At 36.9% G+C, this 18,319-nt stretch overlaps 1 protein-coding gene across 2 annotated transcripts in view; it reads left to right on the plus strand.

Annotated features, from left to right (window-relative positions):
• PDE7B (phosphodiesterase 7B) overlaps positions 1–18,319 on the plus strand; it is a 322,174-nt gene that overhangs the window by 104,257 nt on the left and 199,598 nt on the right. The window contains exon 2 of one of the 2 annotated variants that reach the window (XM_034990739.1): positions 4,782–4,842. In XM_034990739.1, the coding sequence (XP_034846630.1) occupies positions 4,782–4,842 (61 nt within the window). Of the gene's footprint in view, positions 1–4,733; positions 4,843–18,319 lie in introns of those variants that run through there. The other variant, XM_034990738.1, reaches the window with a different exon arrangement.

Below are 18,319 nucleotides of genomic sequence, written 5' to 3' on the forward strand. Positions count from 1 at the left end.
TTTTTTCAAGCGTTTTTTATTTCTTTTGAGTATAATAGTTGCTGTTATTAATATTTAAATATTTTCATTTCAGCTATAAACTTCCCTTAAGAAAAAGAGGTTTGCTGAATACTTTAGTGTGATTTGTAAAAATTACACCTAATATCAATTTTTCATAACTAATTGTATTATGAAAGTAATGAAAAATATAGTTCACTTAAGGGAACTATATTTTTTGCACATTTTGCAGAAACATGATTTAACTAATGGAAATTAAATATTTTTAATTAAAAATACTAAGATGTAATATTATATATATCATATAGATCATCCATCTTTTTCTTCCTTACTAAAAGGCAAATTTTATATTTAATATAGAACATTTTTAATATATAGGAATTAGCAACAAAATTGTGAAATATTCTGACTTCTTAAATTAGAAATGTTCATTTTTTTAATCCTCATAATATGAGAATTAAAATATAATTTAATGAATAAGTTAGATTTACTAATTTGTATTTGTATTTGTATTACAATCTCATCTGCAGTAATTTAAATTAGTACATTCTTGTTCACAATGAATTAAAACTAAACATAATGAAAATAAGACGTAGACAAGATTGCCTTTTTTACAAGTAAGAAAGCAAGTTTGACGAAAACTAAACAAATTGTCCACAATAGTATAGTTGGTAAGTGAAGGCAGCAACAGGATTTGAACTTAGATCAATGTAGTGCAAAGCCTGTGCTCTGATAGGCTGAAACTCAGGCAAACAACGAGTGGCTAATGAGTGAGGGGAGGAGATGTAAATGGATGTAAATAGTCTCCTAGACCAAAGCAGTGAGGAGACCAACAACAGCCAATATTTAAGAATCTGTGTATACTAGTCAAACATCAGGAAAGCTGTCAGCTTTCATTCTCTCACTCACAGGAGGGGCGTACTCTGTAGTGAGTGGAACTCTCTTGGCCTCAATTTTCTACTGTCTTAAAAGAGTATAATGAAAGGATTAGATGGTAGATGTATAGCACTTGGAACAATGCTTGCTTAGCCCAGAGTATGGGCTAAATCAGTGTCCGCTAGTCCACAAATCTTTTTTAAGGGCCTGGTAAGTATAAGGCATCAGGATTTTTTTTAAAAAAAGGATTTTATTTATTTATTTGAAAGAGAGAGAGAAAGCGTGCACAGAGGGAGAGGGAGAAACAGATCCCCCACTGAGCAAGGAGCCAGGACCTTGAGATCGTGACCTGAGCCAAAGGCAGACACTTAACCGACTGAGCCACCTAGGTGCCCCAAGGCATCAAGATTACAATAAGGAGGCACATTAGGAGCACTAACAATGAAAGTGCTTTGATTCTTCGTGTCCTTGAGGGCAATAAGCATTGCACACAAGAGTTCACGTGCAGATACCCTCTGTGCTGCAAAAGAACATATGCCAGGAGGATTTCTGTTGCTAGCAGGGCTCCAGACCCTTGGATGGAGATTTTGATATTTATGCCTTATTATTTGGGGTAGTGTTGGCTGGAAGAGATGGACAGAACAAGGAGAGTTGGTATTAGTATATCAGGCACAAAAACGAAACAAAGATGGAGATCCTGTGGAGAGATGGGGTCTTGAGAAGTAGGCAGAAGCCTGGTGATCAGAACCAGGTCAAAGTCAGGATCATGTAGCATCAGGGAGCTTAGATGGGAAGTCCCAGCATGCATGACCAGATAGAGCCATGAGGAGACAGCTGCAGCACCTGAGAACTCAACAGGGCATGAGATCTTCCCCCCATGGAAGATCCTGCAGTTTTCTGAGACTCGGACCCTGTGGCTTAGCCCAATTAATCTCTTAAACTGGGTCATCGCCCTAGGTTGCACAGCAAGCATGAGCCTGGCAGCCAAGGCCCTGTAAACACTGGCATCAATGAGAAAAAGCACTGGGAAGAATCTGGTTTCTTTTAAGTCCTGAGAACAATCAGATTCCCTTCTGGGCATTGCTTTAAAATCTGTTACCATCATTAGGTAACTTTACAAAGCAGAGCAATTAAAGAACTAGCTAGAGGTGCCTCAGCCACTTCCCAGATGGCCAGGGAGATGAAGACAAGGAAGAGGACTGTCTTCGTGGTCATCTGAAGAGCCAGCATGCCTGCCCCTGCTGCTCAGTCACTAGCTTGTGTGGTCAGTGAGCCCAGGCAGGCCATCACTGTTAAGGAATGCATGTTTCAGGAGTGACAGAAACTTGTTCTGGATTTATGTCTAGGAAAGAGAGCAAGACCCCCATGGCACCACCCCACACCCGCACCCACACCCATCTGCCTCTGTAGGGGCATCTATAAGGTTGCCCTTGGGTTTGGATAGCCGTGGGAAGTCATGCAACCTCCACCAACCATCTGCTTCCAGCGCCTGTAATGAAAGAATGAAAGCTCTCCTATCCCAGCACACGAGTGGGCTTTGCCATTAACCAAGGATGAAGGAACACTCCAGAGTTGTTTCCTTATAGGACCTAGAATAGGGATTGATAGAGTTCCTTAGCACTTTGGTTTTTGCCAAGAAGTTGAGAACATTTTAGAAAACTCTGATCTTTCCTTTAAAAATAATTATTAAATCTTTCAGGTCATAAAAATACCACTTTAAAAAGCAGGTAACGCGGAAATGGATCCTAGCAATTGGAATGGGTTTAGCCTTTGCCAAAACACAGACAAAACAGGAACAGACAGTTGCATCAGACTCCACAGGTTGTTAATCCTCACATTTGCTCTCCGATCTGACTTCGTGGCATATATCAGCATCCCCACGTTACTTCCAAAGAAATGAAGCATGAAGAGATTAAATAGCATGATAAATATCACATGATATTTAGGTCAGCCAAGTAGCCAGGAAAAAAAAACCTTATGATACAGACTCTCCATCTAATATTCACTGCCCACTTGCAACCTTCAGACACAACCAACCCCCCTGCTCTGCACTCCATTCTCTTGATTCACCAGAGCAGCTTGCTTCCTTTTCATGGCCCTGAGCCAAATGTCCATCTTTCTGTGCATGATGTAGGTCACCCCAGAAAATGGACTAGTTTGAACGTATGTGATCGAGTTGCCCTTTCCCCTCTCAACCTGCCCTTCTTTGTACCACAGGATTTCATAATTATGAGTGATGACGTATATCCTCTGTGTATTGTCTGCTTACCCTGAATTTGATTTCATTATTCATTGCCTGTTTTTATGCTTTTTCTGTAAATTAATAAATCTACAAACAATATGTACTATTTTTAGATATCTTTAACTTCATATAAAATGGAGACCATTTTTATATGGTTTATACGATTTGAAAATTTTATGTATTTGCATGATTTGAACGCTATATATTTCACATGATTGGAACATTATCATTATATAATTTGATTATTATATATTCACATGTACATGTTATGCATATATAATTTATGTTCTTAAAGTATGCATAACCCTAATTCATTTATTTTAACTATTCTGTAGTATTTCAATATAGGAATAATATATTTATCTGTTTTGTAGCTGGACGTTAAAGTTGTTTAAGTAAATTTCTCCAGTCATCAGTCTAGAAGATGACTTGCTATGTCATAGGATATGCATATTTCAACTTTACTAGATTTTGTGAATTTTTCTCCAAAGTGGTTCTCTCATTTTATATTCCAACCCCTAGTGTGTGAGAGTACCCTTTCCCATACATTCTTGATAACAATTGTTCTTACCAGACTCCTAAGTTTTGCCACACATAGGAATTCAAAATAGATCTCATTTTATCTTTAATTTGCTGGTTCTTGGTTATTAGTGTGGTTGAATTTATTCTCTGTGTTTATTGACCATTCAGATCCCCCCTTCCATGTATTGCTTGTTCCTTTATCCATTTTTCTATTGGATTATTTGCTATTTTCTTATCGATTTTGGAGGATTTATTTATATATTCAGGTACTAACCATTTGTCAGTCATATAGATACATGTAGTCCATTCTTTTTTTTTTTTTAAGATTTTTATTTATTTATTTGACAGAGAGAGACACAGCGAGAGAGGGAACACAAGCAGGGGGAGTGGGAGAGGGAGAAGCAGGCTCCCTGCAGAGCAGGGAGCCCGATGCGGGACTCGATCCCAGGACCCTGGGATCATGACCTGAGCTGAAGGCAGTCGCTTAACCAACTGAGCCACCCAGGCGCCCCATGTAGTCCATTCTTAATACTTGATTGTTATCTCCAGAGTTTACCTTGCACAAAACTTTTAACAAGCAAGTTAAAACTAAGATATAGATAAGAAAGTTGCTATTTTCATGAGTCTGTGAGTTCAGGAAGAGCATTACTAGGGCCACTTTTTCATCATTTCCTTATTTGTTTCCTTCAGGTTCAGAGAGTTCAGTATAGACCACCTAGTTTTGTGCTTACAGTATGTGTGTTTGATTGCAGAGTGGGTAGTTTAGAATAATTTCAGTCTGAATAAGGACCAATTTTGAGAGTGATTAACCTCAGATTATTAGATCTAAAGATTGCATATCTTCCACTGAAATAGAAAACATTAGACACCGAATGCATCTCTGGCCACAACTCCTCAGAAGAGCACACAAAATCAGCCTCAGGCAGAGTCACGAGGCAAGAAAGAACAACCTATCCCAACTTACCTCCCGAATATTTTACTACCAGGAAAATGTCTGCTCCCGACACAAATCCATCGACTCAATTAACCAAGCAAAATATGAAAAGTAGAATGAAGTTATGGTGATGTCCGGTTGCAAAGACACATTGCCTTGGGAACACTGATATAAAATCTTAAAATAATTATGGCTTTCTTTCTCTTTCAGAGGTGTGGCGAAATCTTGTTTGAAAACCCTGATCAGAATGTCAAATGTGTTTGCATGCTAGGTAAGAAGGCTTCTCATTTTCGATATATTAAGTGTGTTAATGTCACGTGGACTTCCTGTTGTTCCGTCGCCTACTGACAGTCTCTTGTTGCATATTACAGAGGCTTATAGGCTTTTTATAGGTGTATAGATCGGGATAATACATTTATATGTGGAACACTTGATGATAAAAAGGTTTTGATTTTATTAACTGTTAGTAAGTCAGGAACAATGCTTCTGAGTCTGTCAGAATTATTCTTGGATTCAGCATAACAGAATTGGGTGCTTTGTAGTGAGGCAAATGTGATGAAAAAGTAAGAATCACACTGTAATTCCTAAACTAGAAATGATAAGTTAAGTAAGTAAACTATTAAGAATTTACATCACAGCACAAAGCTCTTACAGTGCCTGGGAGAAATATACATATGAACTAATTTAAAGTTAGCACAACAATTACTCACATTGCCTCTGTAACAAAATTGCAACATTGTAATGAAAAATCATTTGTTCTTGTGGGATGATCTATCATCAATGCCTTTCACAAACTCTTTAATATATAATATTCTGGTAAGAAATGAAGTTGATATGATTTTCCTCATTTTATAGGTTAGAAAACTAGTACAGAGAATATAAGTAATGCACTTCACTTCAAAGTGAGAAATTGTCCAAATCATGACATGAACAATTTTTAAACTGTTAAGTTTAAGTATAGTATTTAAACGTATTTAAATCACTAAGCTATGTCTGATAAGCTTCGGTTAATTATTAAAATAGAATAAAACAGTAGCTTGGATAAATAAAAATAATCCTTAAATTTGACTTTCACCAAAATTTTACTCTTGTCCATTCCAATCTTGAGCAATATTCATTAGCAAAGAACAAAAGGATTTGTTCTAACTCCTTCCATTTTCTCTGGCTAACTCATATGTTGGCAGCCTAGATTATTGGTGAGATGAGTCAAAAGCAGTCAGCAAGATAGAGGCATGGAAGGTCTTGATAATGTGTAATCCAAGATAATCGGGTAATACTAACCAAAGATTGCTCATGGCTTGAAAAACAACCAAAAACACAAAAACAAAAAACTAATAAACAAAACAGATACCATATTTCCCAACTTCTTGATCCTCCTCATTTTCTTGTACTAGTGTTTTAAATCTTTGTTGCAGTTCTTACATGTTTTCATTTGAATTAAGATGATGGCTATAGAGTAACATATCCATTGGAAAATGAGTATTTTACTAGAAATGCATAACAATGAACATAGCATAGCATCTATACAAACATTTCAAATATCCAGTATTCCTTATGAGATAGATAGATAGATAGATAGATAGATAGATAGATAGATAGATAGATGATAGATAGATAGATGATAGATAGATAGGCAGAAAAAAATTCCTTTGTCCAGCCATTATGTCCCAACCTTGGATTTGGGAAAACATCTCACTGTTACATCAAACCTATTCATCAATTAACTCATTTAATTTTTGCAATAATAGGATGAAGTTGGTGCTATTATTATCCTCATTTTATAGATAATAAAATTGAGGTAAATGGTCAAATAGGGTATCTTAATACTATTAAAATATTATATGATTCTATCTAATCTAGTAATTCCAATCAATTTTTTTTAACTCATAATGATTTTAAGCACATGAGCGCATTATCTATTTTGCCTGAATTCTCCTGTGTCCTGGTTTCCCTGTGAGTTACTTGTTTAGTTTATAGCAAGGACAGGAACAGCAACAGACTGTCTACTACTGCCTATAGATTTGTCTTCCCTTAAAGTAACACCAATCATCTTCCCATCTCTTCTAGATTATATGGAATAGTTTATATAGCTGCCAGAACACATTCCTGGCCACGAAATGCATCCCCAGTGAATCTGACTGATTACACAATATTCAGAACTTAGAACTATACTTTATTAATCAGTTCTGTATTACTCTTACTGTCATAAGAATTATAATTAATTGAACACTTGAATATATGACAGGTGGAGTCTATCCTAAACACCTTACATAATTAGATCATTTATTCTAAGCAAATTAAGGCATGACATCTCTTTCAAAATATGAATAGTCTTGGTAATAGCAGTGTATTATTAAGCTTGTAGATTTCATTAGTTTATTAGATTTCTATATTCTTAGTGATATAGAACTAAATAATATAAAGTAATTGTGAGAATGAAAGTTTTTATTAGTTTGAGGACACAGGAAAAATAAAGATTAAATAGGAAGAACGTTTGTGCATTTTACCTTTAAAATGGGTGGTAGATATTTATGTGGTGTCAAAAATAATAGCATGCCTAGAAAGCTTGATATATTCACACAGTGAAAATTGTGCCCTCAAGGAGCTTACATCCAAGAAGGCTTAGACTTTTTCCTACTTAGCTTTTTAAGAGGATTGCTACAAAATTTAATTGAAACATTTACAAAGTCCTTTGAACTCTTAGATGAAAGAGAGTACAAAAAGAAATTATTAAATTATTATGGATATCAATACACACAGATAACCCACCATTAGCAGGTGTCCCCCTAAAACCCAAGGGCCACCATTTCACAACAATGCTGTGCAAGATAATAAGAAAAGAAGTGAAGTTGAAAGGTTTACCCCCTTAAAACAAGAGAAAACCAAGTTATGAACATGTAACTCACTGTAAATGAGACCATATCTTATATTTCATCAAGAAAGGGCATTTATATTCACACAACAACAAAACACCTCTTCACCATTATCTGAAGTATTCGTTGCTTCCTTTGAGAGGAACCTGTGATCAGGCCCTTATGACTTCCTAAAGCATTTCTTGAGAAAACGTTATATCTCCAACAGTAAAAGATAGACTCTGATATTTTAAGGGACTATTAAGTTTTCTAAGTGTTGCCAATCATGAGCATAGTTTGTATTTTTACAGGTAATGTTATAACATTTTTATGAATAAATCAGAATTTCCAATCAAGAAAACCAAACCAAACATTTCCAAACCTTCACCTCTGGTCTTTATGCCACCTCAGAACTGAGATCCCGAAGGGAAGCCAACCTGAGACATCCATGGTTTTAAATTGTGAAGTTTGGGGCTCACTGTAACCCCCAAGATTCCCCTCTTTTCCCTTTTTGGGGTGTCTGCCCAGCTCCTCGCTGTGCTCTGGTTCCACACAGTTGAGATGGAATATGAAAGAGAGTCACTAGCCAGGGATACCATTTGCAGTTTCCTTCTCTCCACCTGGTGTGTCCCCAGATCATTATAAAAAATACTTTGAGTGTTTGTGTTAAGCTGTGTAGCTCATGACTTCCAGAAGTAAGCCATCCTCACCAAAGTTGTGCTTCTGGCTCATTACATTAAATGAGACATAAGTGTAAAATTCACCTTGAGTTGCTCTGAAACACAAATTCAATGCAGTTTTAAGTGGGAGCAAAAGACTGTCATGTATAGATCTTACAGGGAATCATTTCTGGGTTCAGGGGAATGGTTCGTGTTGGATATGAAGATAAATAAAGATGTACTGCAGGGCTGACTACACTGAGTATTGAGTGTTCGTTCCTTAGAATTCCCTCAGAGAGAGCAAACGTGGGCAACTGAGTTAAGCACCAAATTGTAATAAATGTTGCTTTCTTCTTTCCTTCATCCTTAGGGCCTACGTTTAAAACTCCTACATCCCCACCTCCCTCCTTTTTAAAAATTTAGCCATAAGATTTCTCTTAAGCCCAAACTAACCTCAGAAGCTCATATAACTGTATCAAAGGGTATATAGCAAGACTTGTATCTTAATTAGGTATAATGAACTGATACCAAAGGAAAAAGGAAGTGGAAGAGAAATTAGCTCTCATTCCACAAGTAATGTATAAAGTATGATGAGCTACTAAAAGGATTTTACTTTTTAAATATAATGATCCAAACTGATTCACAAAGAGCCAAGTGTATTTTTAAAAATTACATAAAATGAGCAATGTTGATTCACTTCTTAGTCCACTTGCTAACCTCACTCTGTGAAATGATAAATCTTGGGGAGAGAAACTTTCAAAAATGAATTCCCCATCAGACTTGATGGCTCTTATAACTGCTTCTTTCTCCTTATTCTTAGAGGGAGATTCTCTTAAATAGTAAGCCTTAATTTGTTGTCTTTGGGGAGGTGGTTCTAATTTTTTTAAATTATTTTGAGTGTAGTTAACGCACAATATTACAGTAGGTGTACAACACAATGATTCACCTTCTCTATACATTAGGCTGTGCTCATCAGAAGTATAGCTACCATGTGCCATCATACAACATTATTATGATATCTTTGACTGTATTCCCTAGGCAGTGCCTTTTATTCCTGCGATTTATTCATTCCATAACTGGATGCCTTTATCTGCCACTCCCCTTTACCCATTTTGTCCATCCCTCCACCCCTAGCCTCTGGCAACCATCAGTTGATATTTGTAGGTCTGATTCTGCTTTTTGTTTATCTGTTTATTCATTTGTTTTGTTTTTTTAGATTCCACATTTGAGTGAAATCATATGGTATTTGTCTTTCTCAGTCTGACTTATCTCACTTAGCATAATACCCTCTAGGTCCAGCCATGTTGTTGCAAATAGCACAAATTCATTCTTTTTTGTGGCTGAGTAATATTCCATTGTGTATGTATATACCACATCTTCCTTAACCATTCGTCTATGGATGGACACTTAGGTTGCTTCCATATCTTGGCTATTGTAAATAATGCTGTAATAAACATAAGGGTTGCATATATCTTTTTGAATTAGTGTTTTTGTTTTCTTTGGGTAAATACCCAGTAGTGGAATTATTGGATCATATGGTATTTCTATTTTTAATTTTTTGAGAAAACTTCCTACTCTTTTCCAGAGTGGTTGCACCAGTTTGCATTCCCACCAATAGTACACAAGAGTTCCTTTTTCTCCACATCTTCACCAACACTTGTTATTTCTTGTCTTTTTTGATTTGAGCTATTCTGACAAGTGTAAGGTGATATCTCATTGTGGTTTTGATTTGCATTTCCTTTCATCTGTAACTTATGGTATTTTATTGGCTAAATTTCTCCAACCTCTTTATCAAGGTTTAATTTTACAGTTTGAAATTTTCAGTGATCCTGCTTTTATTTCATGCATGATTTTTTTCATGTTGATTGGTGTCTTATCATTTGAACATAAAACATGTGGCTTTTTAGTGCCATAGCTTAGAAAGGGGTGTTCCTATTGTCAGGCTTTTGGTTGAAGTTTATTATGAATCAGTTAAAATGGTTACCAGTTTCAAAGAATACAATATCATAAAATCAATGTTTTATTAGCATTTAACATAAGCAAGGAGAGACTTGCTTTCTAGTCCCACTGCTGAAAAATTACCTGTGTACTCATAGAAAATGTTTTGTCTTTTAGGCTTTAATTTATAGTTTTTCTGCAAAGTAGAAATAAAAACATCTGTTCTTTCTAGCCGAGGGGTTATTCTGGTGATAGAATAAAATGTTCCATGAGGAGACCTTTGCCTGCTGTAATGTCCTAAATATCATTTATGCATCAATACATTGGTAAATAAATAATAAACAATTGAAAGTAAACAAATCAGTGATAATAAAAAATAATAAATTATTTATTGATGACATTAATAGTGTTTAGAAAAGCAACTGAAAAGCGAAACATTATATAAATGTGAGAACACTTTTTAAAAGTATCAAATACATTCTTCAAAATTGTGTGGTAGCTCAAAGGCACTCATTCAATATTCTTTCTAACAGACATGCACTGAATACCTCTTATATGCAACGTATGGTACTGGGCACTAGGAATGCACAGTCAATGGGACATGTGTCTCGCCCTAGGAAGGTTTACAGTCCAGGAAGAGCTTCAAACCCTGAACCCCAAAACCTGCAGCACCAGCTTGAGAGGACACATGATACAAACAATAATAATAATAAAGATGAAGTATGCTGGGACTTCAAAAGATGGGAAGGGTGCATATAGCTGAGATATAAAGACTCATAGATTTGGATATACAGAGGCTGAGAAAATGGCAGCATTCTAGCTGGACGCATGGCCATATTCAAAAGCCCAGATAAAAGAAAGCTGGGGAGTAGGAGGGAGCAGGAAGTGTTTCAGGCACTGGGATGATGAAAGCATAAATTGAAAAGGAATTGGAGGCCTGACTGTGGACAGTTTGACTGCTGTCATTAGCTCTAAAAAGAGCAGAAGTATTAGATAAGAGAGAACTCTGGTCTCTTTTCTTTAGAGAGTGTTTTTTTAGTTCTAAAATTTTATAGAATACTCTATAAGCTAGTTTCTACTGGGCAGTTTTTAAGTACTGCCATTCACCAGATACTTGTGAAATTAAATAATTTTAACTCAACATATATTTGAACCCCATGACCTGAATTCTAGGTTTGATTTTTTTTAAATATGTTCATTTAATTTTTACCATTTGATACTAGATATCATAGTATTTTATTTAAGAAGTAAAACAGCATTGTCATCTTTTATACTAGCAAAAGTTGATATTTTTTCATGTTTTGGAACTTTGTCATCTAATAACATGGGGAGTTTTTGATATTAATATTTTGCTTTTTTCACTAGCATCAGCATATACTTTTTGTATATAGACAATTTTGAGGTCCATAGATCTTTTTCTCAAAATTAATACACAATCTGTTTTAGAACAAAATAATATTTGATATCAAAGTGGGCCACTGTGGTACAGTGGAAAGAACAGGGTATTTAAAGATTTGGTACCAGCTAAAAACTCTGGCTATAGGCAAGTCACTTAAAGTTTGTAAACTTCAGTTTACTCTTCCCTAAAATGGAGTAATAGGTAATAATTAATAACAATATTATTATGTACCTTATCAGGTTTGTTGAGGATCAAATAACACAATAAATATTACAGAATTCTGTAAACTTTTAGCAGTACTAGAAATATAAGTATTATTTTTATTAAATACTAACAACTAATTTATTCTAAGTCCTTGCATTGATATTAGTAGTACTTTTAATATGCAAACTGACAGTTTTGATATATTGCAAATATTAAACTATCTCAATTTGGGGGAGCCTGGATGGTTCAACTAAGTGTGTGATTCTTGGTTTCAGCCCAGGTCATGATCTCAGGGTTGTGAGATTGAGCCCCGTGTGGGCCTCCATGCTCAGCACAGAGTCTGCTTGAGATTCTCCCTCCCTCTCCCTCTGCCCCTCCCACTAGTGCTCTCTGTCTCTGTCTCTCTCTCTCATATAAATAAATAAATCTTTAAACTATTTCAATTTGGTTCAAGTAAATAGATATTTTCAAGTGCATATTTGCAATCTAGAAATAAGCATCTTAGCCTCATAGGTTATTAAAGAAAGATTATTGTAAGAGCTATTTTTGTGGGTCCCTGACCTTAAAAGTGAAGGTCTGTATTTACAAACAAAAGTTTCAAGTTGCTTAACTTTGATTTATCAAGATTAAAATGCCTCAGGAATTTGAATTAACTTTAACTTACACTTACAAAGCACTTCATTCACACCATATGGACAAATCAATTCATTATTCCTATATGCCTGTTCATGGATGATATTCTCTATCTTTCAAAAGAGAGCATATTGAAACCTGGATATTTCCAAGAAAAGGGTGGGTGCATTATCCCCATCACTTACTCAGGGTCTGCTTTGTTTTATGTTTCATTGCACTTATCACCAAATGACATATTTTACATTTGTCTGTTAATCGCTGTGTCGCAGCATCACCCTACCACGCAGAATGAGAATATCGTGAAAGCAAGGACTTAGTTTTAGTCACTGCTGAGTGTCCAGCATCTGGAACAGTCTCTGGCCACCTAGCCTGTAATAGGGACCCAATATTTGCTGAATGGATACCTGTTAATGCATTTGTGAGAAAAGCATCACCATCTACAGGGCACAGACTAGATGTATCAAAAACCGGTTGGTGTAACATTTAAAACCATCTGCTACCTCAGCCAAGGGATAGGTCAGCGCCTACATGAACTAACTGGCAGTTTCCCAAGCATATTACTTTAGGTTACAGGATGATAAATATGTAGTTCTCCTCAAATAGACAGTTAGAATCTAGCCTAAGAATCAGGGGACTAACAAATATTTCTTGAGCACCACCATATGCTCAACCCTCAGCTAGGGGTACTCTGAAAGTTGATATAATGAGCAGGTAGAATCCCTATCGTGACTGTTTATTCCTCTGCAAATGGAACATTGTGTTGAGAAAACAGGAGGAGGCCCATTATTTTGTCTTCTTTATGTTTATAGGAATATACAGAAAATTATTTTACCCTGAGGTTTATGATTTAAAGGTTTTTCTACATTATCTTACTAACTTTTAAAATATTTTTTGGAAGTCATTATTGCCTTGCATAAGAAATATAAGTCTCCTCGTCTCACGGTTGCTTGCTGTGGAATGCTGCAGCATCTCCACATCAACAAAACATCTGCTTCTGAATGCAGCTGGGAGCCATGGCTCCGACAAGAGCTAGCTGAGAATAACAACACACACAAGGGGCACTCAGTCAGAACTGAAGCTATCAAACCCTTAAGTGATAGAAGTGTCAGTCTTGTATTAGTTTCATTTTCTCTCTGAAGGCAGAGACCCTTCATCCAAAGCTACACTCAAAAATTTTATTCAATCATCAAGTATTTATAAAAACATATGTCGTACCAGGGTAAGGATGTGAAGACACTGAAGTTCTGGTGCCTGCCGTCAAGAAGTTTCCAATCTAGTGGGGCATGGACAACTACACAGACAAGACAACATAGCATGAGAGACCATAAGAAGGATGGACCAGGGTCTTGCGGAAGGGGAAGGATGGAGTAGTGTCAGAAAGGCCTGTGCAAGAGGTGATAAGGAAGTGAGTGTCAAAGAGAAGCAGCAGACAGTCCTGTGGAGGTTGGGGAGGGGCAGCCTGCGGGAAAAGACATTGGCATTTCCAGGCAGAAGAAGCAGCAGGTGCAGGAGGCTTAATGTGACCAAATAGAGAAACTGTAAGTCATTGTGCCTGAAGAATAGAGTCAGAGGAAAGAAATGATAAGATAATCAAGGTGGAAAGGAAGGTGAGGCAGATTTAAAAGGCCTTATAACAGGACCAAGAACCATTTAAGGATGTTCAAGCCGAGGAGCTACAATGTGAGATACATGTTTCAGACGGATCCCCGGGTTAGCTAGAGAATGCCCTGGAGGAGGACAAGACTGGAGAAAGAGAGGCCAGTTTAGGAAATCGCAGTAATAATCAGGTTAGAAATGATGAGTCCTGCCCAAACGGAGACAACACCAAGGAGGAGAAGAGGCACAAAATTCAGGAGACTTTAAAGGGGGATGCTAGAACTTCATAATGGATTGAGTATAGGAAATGTAGTTAAATAGAGGTGCTGTTTCACCCTCTCTCAGACAACCTTCCCCAATGGACAGTCCAAGAAAATCAGATTTGCAAGTGGGAGAAATGATGAGTTATATTTTGGACACAACAAACCTGAGATGCTGAAGGAACTCTCAGTCTGCAGCTCAGAACAGTGATCCGGTGACAACATATCAGTGGTGATGTCACAAGGGGGAAGGTGAAAAGGAAGATGGATAGGCACCTCAGAATGCTTGGAAGGAGCACACTGAAGGGTTGAACAGGATCAAGAGGAATCTCAAGAAGGTTAAATAGGTTGGAGGTTAAAAATGAGTGGGCTCGGGCGCCTGGGTGGCTCAGTTGGTTAAGTGACTGCCTTCGGCTCAGGTCATGATCCTGGAGTCCCAGGATCGAGTCCCGTATCGGGCTCCTTGCTCAGCAGGGAGTCTGCTTCTCCCTCATCCTCCCCCATCTCATGCTCTCTCTCTCTGTCTCATTCTCTCTCTCAAATAAATAAATAAAATCTTAAAAAAAAAAGAATGAGTGGGCAGAAAGACAGAAGGAAAACAAGAGAAAATGCTATTGTCTTAGCCATGAGGAGAGACTTTCAAAAGGAAGATCATGATAAAAATATGAAGTACAAAAGTCAAATGTGATCAGGCTTAAAGGCATTCATCGGACTCAGCAACCTGCACATAACATCAGCAAGAGCATAACTAGTAGAAGGTGAAAGGTGGGGAGGGTGATGGTGTGGAGCCAACGAGCAGAGAACTAGTCTTTCAGGAAATTTGTCTGAGAAGGAAAGGTAAGAATAATAACAGCACCTAGAAAGAGTTTTTAAGATGGGAAAGATTTGAGAATGTTTTGATTCAGGAGAAAGAGCACGTAGAGGAAGTGGCTGAATATTTCTGAAGAGAAAGGGAATAACTGTGAGCTACGTCTTCCCATTGCAATGGAGAGAAGGCTGGGATGGGGCACAAGGAAGAGTAAGGATGGAGAGGCGCCCATCAGGTGGAGGATGGGCAGAAACTGAGATTTCCATCTAATCGTTTCCCTTCTGGTTAAGAAGAATGAATGATATCCTGGAGACAATAAGGAGAGGAGTAGAGGATGCAAGCATGAAGAGGCAGGTAAGTATTTTTATAAATACTTGATGATTGAATAAAATTTTTGAAGTGTAGCTTTGGTTTGGTAAAGGTTTGAAATTAATGTAGGAAAGAAGAAAGAACTGCCTAAGATAGGTCAGAGGGAACTGTGTTCTGAGGTCAAGTTCTATGAACTAAAATATCAATGCCCATCTGTAAAAAACAAAAAATGCATAAAACACAGAGTGTCCAAAACACACATTTCAGAAAAGTAACTGCTGCCTGTTCATGAACACTCTGCCTTCCCTTTTCTCCTTAGGGGTCTCCTTCTCTGATGGCCAGCCAAGGAAACCTGCACAGGACTGCTTTCCTTGACCCTAAGTCTCAAGATCCTCCCTCTCATACTGCCAATGTTGAATTGGCTCTCCATTTTTTCATCTAGCATGCATATTCCAAGGGAGTAGGTGTCTATCTTATTCATTTTTGTATTCCTAGCAACCAGCATTGGCCCCAAACCCCAAAGGAGCACAAAAATAATGCCTAATGAAGGTAAAAGAAAAACTTAATGTTATGTATTGGCCCCTTACCTTTTCCTCTGACCCCACACTGCTTCAAGGAGGCTCTTTTTTGACCTATGACTAAAAAGAGATGACTCCACATCCACCTCCCAATTATCAAGGAGACCGGAGGCGCTAAGTCATTTGAGCTCTGAGACTACCATTGCCTCCTGAGCTGGGCCCGTCCCTGGCCTCTTCAGCCACTTCTCCACAGGTTCGTTTCCCTAGATTACAAATTTTATTCAAAGGCTTTTTGCTCTCAGAATGAGTTCACCTAAGGATCCTTATATACATCAAACCATATTTTCACAATGTTCCAGAGAGAGTGTCATTTCTGTTTGACCCCCCAAACTATGTTCGACTTTCTACTGAGAGGAATACAGATTATAATTGTATTTCATTGTGAATTTATATCATTTTAAACAAATTATTCACGTAGACTTGCTATTCAGGGTGGTGGAAGAGGTCCCAATCTGTCGATCTCAAGCTACCTTCCTTGCCAGCTATAAGTTTATAATGTTTTCTAATGTGTATAGATTATAAACATGCACAAAATATAAAAATTTTCAAAGAATGAGACAAAGTTATGTATATTATAAAAAATACACAAAAAGATAATTTTAAAATAATGAAAAAATAAATACTTGTTCCCATTGTATCAGTTGCCTTCTTTGCACTACAACATTTCTTTGTCAGATCTAAATACCAAACAATATTTCATTAACTTGCCAGGAGATCTATTCCAGAGACAGCTAACTGGTGGTCTAGAAAGCTCAGTTTCCATAAGCCCAAAACTTCCACATCTGACCAATTAATGCAAGTTTTTAACTTTTGTGAAGCTAGCTTGGGCACTATCAAAATTACTGATCTTAAAAGCAAATCTAAAAATAGGTTTTATGTAACAATAAACTATGCAAAGAATTTGCTTTTTCCTAATTTAAGGTAGTCAATCACATATGAGCTTAATACATTTGGTTTACCGTGAATATTTTTTTAATTTTATGACTTGTAACTTCATGAGATAGTAACATTTTATGTTTATTTTTACTTAATTCTAGATTCTGAGAGTGTTCATAGAAAATTGGAGGTTTCATTCTTTTTTTTTTTTTTAAGATTTTATTTATTTATTTGACAGAGACAGAGATAGCGAGAGCAGGAACACAAGCAGCGGGAGTGGGAGAGGGAGAGCAGGCTTCCCGCCGAGGAGGGAACCCGATGTGGGACTTGATCCCAGGACCCTGGAATCATGACCTGAGCCAAAGGCAGACGCTTAACGACTGAGCCACCCAGGCGCCCTGGAGGTTTCATTCTGAAAGCAGTCCTCACATTCCTAAATATGAGAGAATAAAGCCAGAAATGCTACTGGGTATGTGGATCCCATAAAATTAGTGAACAACAGTATTTTTTACTTTTCAGTAATAACCATATACTACAAATCTAAGAGCTTTTATGTGTAGTAAGTCTATGAAAAGGGTTACCATGCCCATCTGTTTTCTAAAATGTATATTGCAATGTCCAGAAAATGCATTTCAATATTTCTAACTTCTTTTAGACAATCAAATATTTGGAAAAAGTAATTGAACATTGCGGAAGTACATTTTGAATTCATGAATACATTTTCCACATTTCTTAGGAAAAGTTTAGCATCTTATTCCTAAATCATATTACAGAAAAAGACTGCTGACCATTGCTACAGAGTATTCCTGTGTGTGTGTCTGTCTGTCTGTCTATTTATTTATTCATTTATTCTAGTGGTAATGAACATTTACCTAGCTTTGAACTGTTACAAATAATCTCTAGTTTTGGAGTGTTAAAAATGATACTGCTGTAAACACTCTTGTATGTCTTTTTGTGCACAAATACACATATCTTCTCTTAAGTATTTACCTAAAATTACAAATGTTGGGTAATAGGGTATGATATGTTCAGCTTTTTTTTTTTTAAAGATTTTATTTATTTATTTGACAGAGAGAGACACAGCGAGAGAGGGAACACAAGCAGGGGGAGTGGGAGAGGGAGAAGCAGGCTCCCCGCAGAGCAGGGAGCCCGATGCGGGACTCAATCCCAGGACCCTGAGATCATGACCTGAGCTGAAGGCAGTCGCTTAACCAACTGAGCCACCCAGGCGCCCCTGATATGTTCAGCTTTAACAGATTCCGCCAAATTGTTTTCCAAAGTGGCTGTACCAATTTACCCTCCCACCATGTACGAAAGTCCAATGAATAATTTAACACTTGATAATTATCTTTGAGTAAAAGTTAGAATTCATAATTCATCATCCAACTCCATACAAATATTTCATGCGATAACCTCTAATGAGATCATGTGTCATTTACATAAACAAATCATCAGGTTGATAATGGTAGTAGTAAAACACATACTTTATTTGTTGATCCAAACTAATAGTTATTTTTCATTGAACGCTTGGAAATAACTGTCCCACAAGTGATCCTAATAAGTGCTTCTCATCCACAATGGAACTATAAACAGAACCCTGGTTCCTAAAGACTCTTTTATGTTGAGATAATTAATT

This window comes from Mirounga leonina, unplaced genomic scaffold (assembly GCF_011800145.1).
Source record: "Mirounga leonina isolate KUSES-001 unplaced genomic scaffold, KU_Mleo_1.0 Mir_53, whole genome shotgun sequence".
NCBI classification, from domain to species: domain Eukaryota; kingdom Metazoa; phylum Chordata; class Mammalia; order Carnivora; family Phocidae; genus Mirounga; species Mirounga leonina.